The sequence below is a fragment of the Ahaetulla prasina genome, chromosome 5 (assembly GCF_028640845.1).
Source record: "Ahaetulla prasina isolate Xishuangbanna chromosome 5, ASM2864084v1, whole genome shotgun sequence".
NCBI lineage: Eukaryota > Metazoa > Chordata > Lepidosauria > Squamata > Colubridae > Ahaetulla > Ahaetulla prasina.
Genome location: NC_080543.1, coordinates 138,561,988 through 138,574,806, shown reverse-complemented (window position 1 = coordinate 138,574,806; position 12,819 = coordinate 138,561,988). Strand labels below are relative to the sequence as shown.

Below are 12,819 nucleotides of genomic sequence, written 5' to 3'. Positions count from 1 at the left end.
GACCATATCTTGAATAAAATAATGGAATAACAGAGTTGGAAGGGACCCTGAAGGTCTTCTAATCCAATCCCCTGTTTCAGCAAGAAATCCTATACCATTCCAGACAAGTAGCTGTCCAATCTCTTCTTCCAGTGATGGAGCATCCACAGCTTCTGGAGGCAAGACTTTCTGCTGGTTAATTGTTGTGTCAGGAAACTGTTGAGAAATCTAATAATTTGATGGCAATAACAAGCTCGATACCTCTTTGTTTGTTGTATTCCTCTTTTGTGGGAAGATTTGGAGTTTGTATTAAGCAAATTTAAGTTACCTTGGTGTCCGTCTTCCCTCAAAAAGAGAGAAAACCGATTCTTGGTTTTTAACAATAGTGGGATTTGTTGGAGTATAAAAACAGGACTTGTGAACCAACATAACTGTTCACCAAACGCTCCCCTTCCTGGTCCGGGCAAGGCAGTTATAGAACTGGCCCCATCAACTTCCATGTCCTTGTTGTCTGCAGTTCACACCAACTTCTCTGGATGTGCCGACTTCTCTTTTTCCCTCTGACCAATTCTCTCCTTGAGTGAACTTGCTCTTCACACCTTTGTTTGTTACCAACACTAAAAAGGAAAAAGTCCGCTTGTTTTCTGTGGTTTTGGCTTTGCAACCATCTCAGAGGTGTTTTTCCAAAAGACAACTGGACTTTCTCGGTTTTTTTCTTTGAAAAGATTTTGCTTCAGTCAGAACTGAAGCGAGAGAAGTTCCCCAAAGATGGGCTCCAGCACGAGTCCGAAAGTTCTGGTCTTGGTGGCCGACCCTGATTGGATCCTGCAGAACGGAAGAAGCTTCTTGGATGAGAAGCAAAATGTTTTCAAAGGAAAAAACCTCAGAAAGTTGTCTTTTGGAAAAGCACCTTTGACGCAACCATGACCTGGATGACGGAGACTCTCCAGAGTCTCTGGGCTTTTCAAAGGGCTACTGATGCATTCATTCAGCCTGTTCTTCTCATCTTCATCCTATGCTTAATTATACACATGGAGAGGTCATTTTACCCAAGGAAGGGTAACAGGTAGTCCTCCAAACCTCCATCAAGGTTTCCATCATGCTGCCTAGGACTGCTGAACGCTGCTGCTCAGTTAGAGTTTAGGAGACCATCCCTGATAGGAAGCTGGTGGAGATGAGGCCCCCTCCGACCTCAGTAGCTGAGGACCTGCAGCCTTCCTCAGCTGACCTCTCTCATTCTGCTTTCTATTTGCAGTTGCGCCTTATTGGACCCATCGTGACAGAATGGAAAAGAAGCTTTTGGCAGTACCAGCGGCCAATACTGTTCGTTTCCGGTGCCCGGCAGCTGGCAAGCCGCTTCCTTCCATATACTGGCTGAAAAATGGCAAAGAATTCAGAGGGGAGCACCGTATTGGAGGCATTAAAGTGAGTCCTCATTCGTGGGTGGGATTTGGTGGCCACCCATCTTGCTTACTCAGGCCCAGAGCTGGCCTTTGTTTCTCTCTGATGGAAGAGCCTTTTAGGATGAATAAGTATAAGCCCCTCCTCCCCCGCCCCCTATTTGCTTACTGAAACTGCTTTGAGGTTATTCTTGAAATGCACCGGATGCTCTAGAATGCTTGTAAATTAGACCCAGAAGTTACACCACTAATAAGTGTTGATACAGAAAGAAAGTAATCTATTTAATGAGCATGTCGGTGGATAGATAAATAGATGATAGATAAATCAATAAATCAATAGATAGATAGACAGACAGACATAAAGAGATAGAGAGATAAATATAAATATAGATGATAGATAGATAGATAGATAGATAGATAGATAGATAGATAGATAGATAGATAGATAGATAGATAGATAGATAGGAAGAAAGAAAGAAAGATACTGTAGATAGATAGACAGTCAGACAGACAGAGATGATAGATATTGATTTGTTATAGGGTATATGTTAATGTGAATTTCCTTAAATGTAAGTATTAGCTTTTCCAACACAAATCCAACTTCTAACTTAAGTCCAAGTATCGGACTTGGCTTCATCATTTTCATCCAGTTGGGTTGTATTATTCAAGAAAACACACAGTGTCATTATGGATATTACGGAAAGTTATTGTGAACGTGCCAAGATGCTGTTGGGTATTCATTAACGTATCTGCACAGTTAATACCTTTATGCTGCAAATGAGGGAACATGGTCCAGATCAGGGTTTGCCAACATGGGCTACTTTAGAACAGGGGTCTCCAATCTTGGCAACTTTAAGACTTGTGGACTTCAACTCCCAGAATTGAAGTCCACAAGTCTTAAAGTTGCCAAGATTGGAGACCCCTGCTTCAGAACATAGAATCAAAATGCTGGAGGGGACAGGAGCCTTTTTGCCATCCTGACCAATTGACTGTTCAGTCTACTTTTGAAAACCTCCAGTGATGCAGCACCCACAACTCTGGGAAGCAAGCTATTCTACTGATTCATTGTTCTCATTGTCAGGAAATTTCTCCTTACTTCTAACTTGGGATCTCCCTTTGATGATCTTCCACTCGTTACTGTGGACTTCAACTCTCAGAATTGCCTGGTTGGGTTCTCATTCTGAAATGAGGAAGGAGATCTAATTCTAGCCCTGTTTCTGGAGCACATGGGAGAGAGAGGCCACTTTTATGCACCTCACATTTCAATTCTAGAAAAAGGATCTTTTTGCTATGTCATTTTCTGAAGGACCAAGGCAAGCTTCTATCTACTGATCTTTTCCGTTTTTTCAGCTGCGGCACCAGCAGTGGAGTCTCGTCATGGAGAGCGTTGTTCCATCAGACCGAGGCAACTACACCTGTGTGGTCCAGAACAAATACGGTGTAATCTGGCATACTTACCAACTGGATGTTCTTGGTAAGTGTTGTTTTAAATTTTGCATCCAAGAGCCATGAAGTGCCACTTGGCAGTCACAGAACGGACAGCTGTTCCCCATCTGTCCCAAACTACATCTTCTTAAAGAAAGAAGGAATTCGTCTCAGATACTCCACTTCTTGGAGTAATTGGAAAAAACAGTTGGAAACAGTAGATTTCCTGAATTGAAGGAGTCTGGGAACCAAAATGCTACTTTCCCTTCACTCTCAGGATTCAGAATTTAGAGGAAACAGGATTTTCCTGGGGGCAAGTAATAAAAAAAGTACTATATTGTATCTCTACCTCAAAAGAAAAATAACCTAAGAATTAACACACGTACAATTTTGAAAACTACACCTAGAGTTAGTCCCCAGTTCTGCAAACCCTTTGTTTAAATTATTACTTCTGTATAAAGAAGTGTTTTTGGCGGATGGGAAATATCTGTCCCATGAAAACTTTCTCAATATCTTATTGATTTTCTTTAAATATCAATGAGGAATTAACGTAGGGCTTACTCTGACTATCTGCATCAGTCCTAGTAAACTACTTTTATTAGTCCATATAAGCTGTTTATATGAATATAAACTTTATATTGTTTAGATATTAAAGATACAAACAATACCGGGACATATTCCAAGCATTTAAGAAGATTCATATTTTTTAAAAAATGTCGATTTCTTATAAGTTTCCTCAGATATGCTAGATCTGGAAGGGTATTAAGATATACTACAATCTATTGAATTGATAATTTATTGAGGGGGAAATGTAGGCAAAGTCTGCATATAATAGCTTTATAGTTTCCACTGCAGCCACAGTTTTATATTCTACATTTCCTTTGACTGTGGACTAAAACAGGTCCAATTTCCAAGGCCCAATTCAACACGAGAAGAATATCCTGGTTGGATTATATGAGATATCAAAATAGCTGAAGATATGAATCCAATTGGAGTCATTCCAGCCAATGAATTCAGATACTGCATTTTAATCCAACTGATAAAACCTCCAGAAAATTGGTATCTCACCAAACAGTGTTTCAAAAATTACATCCAGGCTTCTTCAGAGGAGTTTGCTACATCCAGTTTATCCTACTCCTAGTATATTGATGGTAGCTGATGATAGCAAACCTTGCTTCCCATTTATAAATCCAGACTGAGCAAGGCAGTCATGCACTTTGTGGTTTTTCGTTCCGGTTTCAGTCCACCTTTTCATTTCCACAGGAGTGATGGGAATTGAGCAACAGCTTACAAGTGCAAATATTATATCGCACCTCGGTTTTGTGGTTACGTAGGCCTCTTGCAACAGCTAGCAGCAGCGTCGTGGTGTGCTAACAGGGAGCTTTTATTGGACAAATGTTGGCTAGAGGGGTTTACTCATTGCCCATAATAAGTATGCGTCCTCTCCTTTCTGCAGAAAGATCTCCACACCGCCCCATTCTCCAGGCAGGGCTGCCTGCCAATCAAACGGTGGTGGTTGGGAGCAATGTGGAATTCCACTGCAAAGTATACAGTGATGCTCAGCCTCACATCCAGTGGTTGAAACATGTGGAAGTCAATGGAAGCAAATACGGGCCGGATGGGACTCCTTACGTCTCTGTCCTAAAGGTTGGTATACATCATTACATGTGAGTCTTTTAAAGCTGGAATCTACAAGAATGAGGAGATATTTACAGGAAGTCACTCATAACAACCGCTATCAGATTAACCTCGAGATCTGCTCAAAATCTTGTTGGAAGAGCCAGGGTTTAATCCCATAGAGGAACTCTGTGGTCTCTTCTCATCACCCCAAAAGCTTTAACCAAAATCTATCCACTGTTGACCTCGCCCCATTTCTAAGAGGTCTTTAAGGGGCATGCATAAGAGCACAAACGTGCCTACCGTTCCTGTCCTAATGTTCTTTTCCTATATATATATATGCTTATACTTCCTTGTTTCTCCCTATATATATGTTTATATATTATATAATTTTTGTTTGTGATGCTTGTGTATATTGTTATAACAAAATTAAATAAATAAATAAAAATAAAATAAATAAACTGACCACGTCTGAGAGATAGGGCCACAGATTGGGAAAGGCTTGACGTCCACAGAGATCATCCATCGTCCAGGACATGGTTTTTCCCGAAGGTGCTTTTCCAAAAGCCAACTGGAATTTCTTGGGTTTTTCCCTTGAAAATGGCTTCATGGATAAGAAGTGAAAGGTTTTCACGAAAAAAACCAAAGTCCAGTTGACTTTTAGGACAGCACCTTTGGGAAAAGCTGGATGTAAATCTGAAATCGTGAACCTGTTTAGCCTGCTCAAGACGTTACTGCTTGTCAGGCTTAATGATAGGGAAGATAATCATCATTCAGAATTAATATAAGGATTATTTGCATAGGTGGGGGTGGGCAGCTGTTTCGCAATATCTTAGCCTTCCCAAAAGGATCTTCATCTTTCACGACCAAATTTCATGCAAGCAGCAAGACGAGATTGCTTTAGGAAAACAGTCGGTTGTAATCCCTTAGCAAAGCCATACGATGCCTTGCTGGCTTCCGTCATTGGTCCATAGATGAACTGATCTCTGAATATAGAAATTGGAGACATTGGAGAATACAAAATGTCCTTTAATCTTCAAAAAAAGGGAAAAGGACGATTCATCAATCATTTGATGTAGATTGCCTGCCATCAATACTTAAGAAGCTCCTGAACAGATCGTAAAGTCACTGGTTCCGTCAGCATCTTGAATTCTATCCATATTGCTTATCAAGGATAAATTTTGCAAGAATAAGTGTTGCTCATTCTTTAATCCACTAACTGCTTTAATAGATCATGCAGTAAATGCCTCTAGATTGCAGCCTAAGAATTGACCAATGAGGTTGGGAGAAAGACAGTGAGGGAAAGCGAAGGGTAGACATGGACGGCTGTGGAAGGAGATTGAAGAGTTGGATTGGCCAGCTGAGCCTTGGAAAGAGAAGATGGAGGGGGGTGGTTTAGGATACCCCCGTTCAAATGTCTAATAGGACCCTTCAAAGAAGAACATCAAGACCAATCCTCTCTTGTGCTAGAGTGCAGAATTTGAAAAAAAGAAATTGGATCCAAGAGATCCAAAGGCAGATTCCAGTTGGGGGACTTTTCTTAGGGGCAAAACTCCTGGGGCAGTGAGACCCCTGGAGTGGAGAGAAGGTGGGCCTGTCCTCCTGGATAGGTCCAAGCAGGAGACCCAGCCACCGTCTCTCTCTCGGGGGCTTCAAGGTGGACTCCTGCACCGAGAGAAGGAGCCGTCCTCTTCCAACAGGGAGTTCTACCCAAAAGTGAAGCCGAGCCGAGTGAGAGCTAGCCAGCCCTGCCTGTCTAACCTGTGACGGAAAGAGATTGTCGGGTTACTGAAGTTCAAGTTTTTGTCTGTTCTGCAGTCTTGGATCAGTAAAAACACTGAAGCCGATGCTAACCTAAATCTATTCAATGTGACCAAACAAGACGAAGGCGAATATCTTTGTAGAGCCAGCAATTTCATAGGCAGAGCCGAAAAATCATTTTGGCTCCACATTCACAAACCAGAAGCAGGTAATTCCTCAACTCTGTCCCAGAGGCTTCGCAGTTGCACGAACGAGCCGAAAAAAAGCTCCCAACTGCTAGTCGTTACCATTCCTCTTCCTCTTGGGGTGCTTCCCCACTCCTCCCCTACGTCTTTGAGATGACGGCTTGGACTTTTTTTCTCCCTAACTTTTAGAATAACGAAACGCTTTATGAATCATTCGCTAAGAAAAATTCCCACATTAATGACTGTCTTTGAAACTCCTCTTCCTCCCGGTTTGTGTTATTAACCGGCGCTTTGTCTGATCAAGTTCTCTGCCTCCTCTTTTCACGATCCATCAAGCTCACTTTGGTGGAGCTCCCATGGAAACCCTTTGCCACCAAGGCCACGTGTTCTGAAGGCCTTCCTCCTTTTCAGCCCTTCTCCCCCCCCCAAAAAAAAAACAGGCCAGGAAATGTACTGAAAGAGTACATTTCTAAGAGACGCGAGGGCTTTCTGGATGGGGGGCAAAAAAACCCACCAATCTCTGGATGAATTCTGCAAATTAAAACATGAAAACCTTTTTTTCTGGTAAAGCCGCGCGTGCCCACTGGCCTTGGATCCTCCCTGCTTGTCTCTTTCCCTTCTCCACCCCTCCACCTCCCCCCTCGCCCTCCCCACCCTGAGACAGTCATCTTGTGAAGGGGATTTTTCATTTGGACGCTTTGGCTTGCATGCATCCTTAGTGGGACAGAGTCAGAGGCTGGTGAAGGGAGCTGATTGCTTTGGAAACCAACCGTGGTTGTGCAAGGGAACCAGGGCAGGCCGCAGAGGCCCTTCCGATCGCCGCCTGCTTTTGAAATTTGTCTGGGTGATCTTTTCTGGGAATTTTGCTTATCCTGTTCTCCTTCTTCCTTCTCTCCTTCCTATCTCTCTTTTTGTTTTGTTCTTTCCTCCGTAGACAGCAGGTGTTAACAAAACGGATAAAGAGCTAGAAATTCTGTCCTTGCACAATGTTACTTTTGAAGACGCTGGGGAATATACTTGCCTGGCGGGGAATTCTATTGGTTATTCACATCATTCTGCTTGGCTGACGGTATTACCAGGTATTTCTGCTTGGTCTCCTTTCCCCCTTTTGCCTCTAAAGGGCAAGGTGCAGCTCTTGAGCGGGAGGTGCATCTTGCCTTTCAAGACAGGACGATCATCCTCAGTCACCAAAAACATGTTTCGTTTCATGCAACTCATTGCAAGTGGCAATAAATGACACATTTCTACTCTGGAGTAAGCACAAATTATTAGCCTTTCTCCATCTGGGGAGCCCTGGTGGTGCCCCTTTCAGGAGCCGTTGTGGGTGCAGCACCGATTTTTAGACAGCCACAAGTGTGTGAGAAGAGAGAGGCTGCCACGGATTCAGTTGAGCCGTTGCAAAGCCGATTGTGACTTTTGTCTCTCTCCTGGGGGGGCCTCCGGAAAGTTCAAAAGTCTTTGTTCCGCACCACCTACAAGTTGGGGCGTTTCTGAATGCTAAATGCTCAGTCTAATGGAGCGGTTTCCTATTACTGGATTCCAACTTTCACTGGCTGAATTGCGCCCACATTTGATTTGGAAAACACAAGACTCCTTCTGGGAAGGCCTGTGAGTCACTTGTGGTTCTCAGCTTCCATAGCCGATTTCTCACAAGGTGGACCTGACGAAGGGCCTGCTGGCTCACCCCCACCCACACCCCTTCTTCTGCCTTGGGGTGTCTCTCGGCAGGGAGGAGCCCTCACGATTTGCGCCAATGAATCACACAACCCCAAATTAAACAACGCCACTCTCAGCTCCACAACGTCTATTGGCTGCCAGCTCATCTCAGAAATGCTAGAACGCTTCTCGTTTAGTGCTGCAACACAACTGACATTTTGCACTTCATCATTATTCTTTTAATACACGTTCATTTGGTATTACTGTGCGTGTTAATTACGTTTGAATGTCAAGACGGCCGTTGTTACAGTGTTTATAAACGGCTGCTCCTAAATAAAGGATCTAGCGGAGAAAGCTAATAGATTTTCAGAAGAGAGACCTTCGTGTCTCATTTGGTGAAAACCCTTCCACACAAGGGTCGATCCCCAAATTTAAAGAAATCTGGAGATGGCAGCTACTTAGTGCTGTGCCATGAGCCTTTGGTGCACTTGTGTATTTTAGATTGGGGATGATCTGCATTGAAACATATCAGAATATGGTTAGGTTGCCATTTTTCTGGCTCCTAACATCCGTCTCTCCTTCTGCAGCAGAAAAACGGGTTGCGAGACAGGATTCCAGTTCGTTTTACGCCGGCATCCTCAGCTACGGGATTGCCTTCGCTCTTTCCATCCTGGTGGCCGTGATGGTGATGATCTATAAAATTAAAAGGCCGGCCAAAAAGGCTATAAACGCCACCGCAGTTCAGAAAGTCTCCAAGTTCCCCCTCAAGAGACAGGTAACAGAAAGTAGATACAAGATCTCTGTTCCTCTCTATTCCTTAGGCCAGGGGTGGGTTTCAAACATGTTTACTGCCGGTTCTGTGGGTGTGGCTTGGTGGGTGTGGCAGGGGAAGGATACTGTAAAATCTCCATTCCCATCCCACTCCAGGGGAAGGATACTGCAAAATCCCCATTCCCGCCCCATGAGCTAGGACTCGGGAAGCAGAGAATAGATGGGGGCGGGGCCAGTCAGAATTTTTACTACTCAAAATTCCAAAATACCAAAATACCAAATACTAAACTACTCAAAATTCCCGCTCCCTGTTCTCTAGAACTGGTCAGAACCTGCTAAAACCCACCTCTGCCTTAGGCCCTTCTGATTTGTTAGACCTAGAGAAGGACCAGGTCACTTTAGGGAGAATACGGGTTTATTCTACATTTGCTGTTTCTGGGGACTTAACGTTTGTTGTTTGCTGGCTCAGGAATTCTGGGAATTGAAGTCCACAGGTTCCCCACCCCTCATTTGAAGGATGGCCTTAAAGTTGAACAACATTCTGGTTTCCAGATCTTAGCTTAGCTGTTGGTTGAATTCTCCATGATGTTACATTAATGTGGCATGTAAAATGGACTTAGATCACAATCAGGCTTCCCAAAATGCTTCTCTTGACATTAAGAAAAGGCACAAAGGACCTGTTTGTACTGATGCGACTCATAATTCACACAGAGACTTTCTCTTGGACAAACACGCTAAGAAGGGGCCACATCAGGGCTATTTGTTAACCTGGTTAGTGCTTCCCGGGTCCAGGGGAAGAAATGGGAAGCCCTGAGATGATAAGGACGGGCCTTCTGGATCAAGCCAAGTATTCTTTTTCTCACAGAAGCCAGACAGATAATCCTGGGACCCTGAAGAATAGGCAGAGTCTTCAGAATCAGCCGCCAACCTTGAATTTCATGTAACTTAGGGGCCATCATCATATCTTGTGATCAGTGCCACAACTTGATTAAGTTTTACAGGACCCAGTCTGACTCAGTCACAGGGACCAGAGGTTTAGTCTTCCGAGCTTTCGGACTCACGCTGGAGCCTATCCTTGGGGATCTTCTCTCTCTTTTCCTTGAGAACTTCTCTCTCTCAGAATGGGCTCCAGCACAAGTCCAAAAGCTCAGAAGACTCAAGCTCTGGTCCTGTGACTGAGTCAGACTGGGTCCTGCAACATTATCCTGGGATACATACATTTGCCTTCATTTAGTACTTCATTTAGTAATAAGTACTGTCTAAAGAAGTGCTTTCTTTGACCTCCTCTAATTTTGACCTCCTCTAATTTTGTTTTCAGTTAGTTTTCATTGAATGATTCTAATGGCGAGAGAGACACAGAGAGAGAGAGAGAGACACAGAGAGAGAGGCAGAGAAAGAAAGAAAGAAAGAAAGAAAGAAAGAAAGAGAGAGAGAGAGAGAGAGAAAGAAAGAAAGAAAGAGACACAGGGAGACACGGGGACAGAGAGAGGGAGAGAAAGAATATTTTCCTATTCATTTTTCCATCCCATGCATTTCCCCCTTCTTTTCTCCATGCCAAATATAAGCCAACGTGGTTCAAGGCTTCCTCAAGGTCACAGGAAGCGTTGGAGTAGTTCTGCTTTATACTGCAACCAAGTTATATTCCAGAGATCTTGACTGTTTTCCAGGAGCAGGCAGTAAATCAATAGATGTGCTACCCTCATTGGAATAAATTCCAAAGGAGCAGAGTTGCTAACTCCCAGGAATTAGACCTTAGACCACTTCAACCCAAAGGTCTCGGAGGGGGCCCTCAGTGGCTTCCCATCAAGGTTGATAACCCTTCTGGCTCTCACTGTGGCTCACGAAGGCTCCCCTCCCCCCCTCCGCCCCGTGGGCTCCCCCCTCCCCTCCCCCCACGCAAGAGGCTGTTGCCAGTAACGGCTCCTTTGCTCTACTCAAGCAGGTGTCCTTGGAGTCCAACTCATCCATGAACTCCAACACTCCTCTGGTGAGGATCACCCGCCTCTCCTCCAGCGAGGGTGCCATGCTGGCCAACGTCTCCGAGCTGGAGTTGCCGGCAGATCCCAAGTGGGAACTGGCGAGATCTCGGTGAGGAAACCGGATTTAGGCACGGATTGGAGAGGGCCGCTTCCTGGTTCTTCAGCTGCCTGAGTCTTATCCACACTGGTTTGCTTTTCAGCTTGACCCTTGGGAAGCCGCTGGGCGAAGGCTGCTTCGGGCAAGTGGTGATGGCCGAAGCCATGGGGATCGACAAGGAAAAGCCAAGCAAGCCTGTTACTGTAGCCGTCAAGATGCTGAAAGGTACCGAAGGACACGGGTGGTCTTTGTGAGCCTTGGCTCTTTGCACTTCTGGTTTCTAATCCTGGTTAGGTTCTCCTCCCAAGCTTCGCCTCCGTGGACCGACTTCTGCTGTAGGTCATCTCAGGCTGTTAGGGGTCTCTTCCCTGTCCTTTATACAGGTAGTCCTTGACTTATAGCCATTCATTTAGTGACCATTCGAAGTTACAGCAGTACTGGAAAAAGTGACTCATGACCACTTTTCATACTGGCGATTGTTGCAGCATCCCCATGATCACGTGATCAAAATTTGGATGCTTGGCAACGGCTTCATAGTTATGACAATTCCGCCGTCCCAGGGTCATGTGATCACCGTTTGTGACCTTCCCAACTGGCTTCCGACAAGCAAAGTCAATGGGGGAGTCAGATTCGCTTAATGATCACGTAAGAGCAGTGTCAATACCAGTCATAAAATGGGGCACAAATCAGATAACAACTTATCAACAAAAATGGCAATTGCGGTTGTAAGTCAAGGACAACAGACGGTGGGCTCCAATTCATCTTTGATTCCACCTCTCAGTTCCTCAGCTGCTTCTCTTTCCATTCTAAGAGAGGAAGTGGAATTGTCCTCTCTGAGAATGGGGAGGGTTGGCTGAGAAATGCCATTCCAAAAAGGACCTCCTGTCCAGGGGTGGGTTCTATATTTTTTTACTACTGGTTCTGTGGGCGTGGCTTATTTTGTGGGCATGGCTTGCTGGTCATGTGACAGTGGGTGTGGCTTGCTGGTCATGTGACTGGGTAGGTGTGGCCAACTCAATGTCACTCACGTCAAGGGGTACCTCCCCTGGCCCCTCCCCTCCCAGCCATTCCTTGTCACACCCAGCCTCAACGTATCTATATTCTGCAAAAATGTTGTTCACCTTTTTTCAACTTTATTATCTACATACTATAGATCAGGGGTCTCCAACCTTGGCCACTTTGAGACTTGTGGACTTCAACTCCCAGAATTCCTCTTTGCTGTCCTAAAGTGGTCAAGGTTGGAGACCTCTGCTATAGATGCACTTTCATGGACCACTGAAAGAAGGAAATGGCTCACATGCTTTGCCCAAGAGTGTGATAGGCAACAGGCATTTAAGGGACTGCTAGAAAGAAGTGGGGGGGGGGGCAAAGTATTTTCCAAAGCACCAGAAGGCAAAACAAGAAGCAATGGATGGAAACTGAACAGAGAGAAGCAACCTAAAACTAAGGAGAAACTTCCTGACAGTTTTTGTTTTAAATTTACATTTATATCCCGCCCTTCTCCGAAGACTCAGGGCGGCTTACAGTGTGTAAGGCAATAGTCTCATTCTATTTGTATATTTATATACAAAGTCAACTTATTGCCCCCCCAACAATCTGGGTCCTCATTTTACCTACCTTATAAAGGATGGAAGGCTGAGTCAACCTTGGGCCTGGTGGAACTTGAGCCTGCAGTAATTGCAAGCAGCTGTGTTTAATAACAGGCTGTCTTACAGCCTGAGCCACCCATGGCCCTTTGTGAACCTATATAGGTTTCAGTCATAATTTCACATATAAAATAGCCATTCATGTAATACAACCTGCATATTGTTCAAAACAGTCATTACTATTATGGCTGATGTTTGACAGCAAGCCTAAAATCCCCATTCCCTCCCCACTCCAGGGGAAGGTTACTTCAAAATCCCCATTCCCTCCCCACCCCACTAATCTGTTCTGGGAAGGAATCAAAC

At 44.5% G+C, this 12,819-nt stretch overlaps 1 protein-coding gene across 6 annotated transcripts in view; it reads left to right on the top strand.

Moving 5' to 3' along the window:
* FGFR3 (fibroblast growth factor receptor 3) overlaps positions 1-12,819 on the top strand; it is a 61,441-nt gene that overhangs the window by 35,814 nt on the left and 12,808 nt on the right. For 2 of the 6 annotated variants that reach the window (XR_009155547.1, XM_058186769.1), the window contains exons 4-10: positions 1,235-1,404; positions 2,730-2,853; positions 4,261-4,451; positions 6,240-6,390; positions 8,611-8,798; positions 10,734-10,882; positions 10,974-11,095. Coding sequence is in view for 5 of the 6 variants with exons in the window: in XM_058186769.1 (XP_058042752.1) it covers positions 1,235-1,404; positions 2,730-2,853; positions 4,261-4,451; positions 6,240-6,390; positions 8,611-8,798; positions 10,734-10,882; positions 10,974-11,095 (1,095 nt within the window). In the remaining variant the exon portion in view is untranslated. Of the gene's footprint in view, positions 1-1,234; positions 1,405-2,729; positions 2,854-4,260; positions 4,452-6,239; positions 6,391-7,301; positions 7,447-8,610; positions 8,799-10,733; positions 10,883-10,973; positions 11,096-12,819 lie in introns of all 6 variants that reach the window. The other 4 variants (XM_058186766.1, XM_058186765.1, XM_058186764.1 and 1 more) reach the window with 4 other exon arrangements.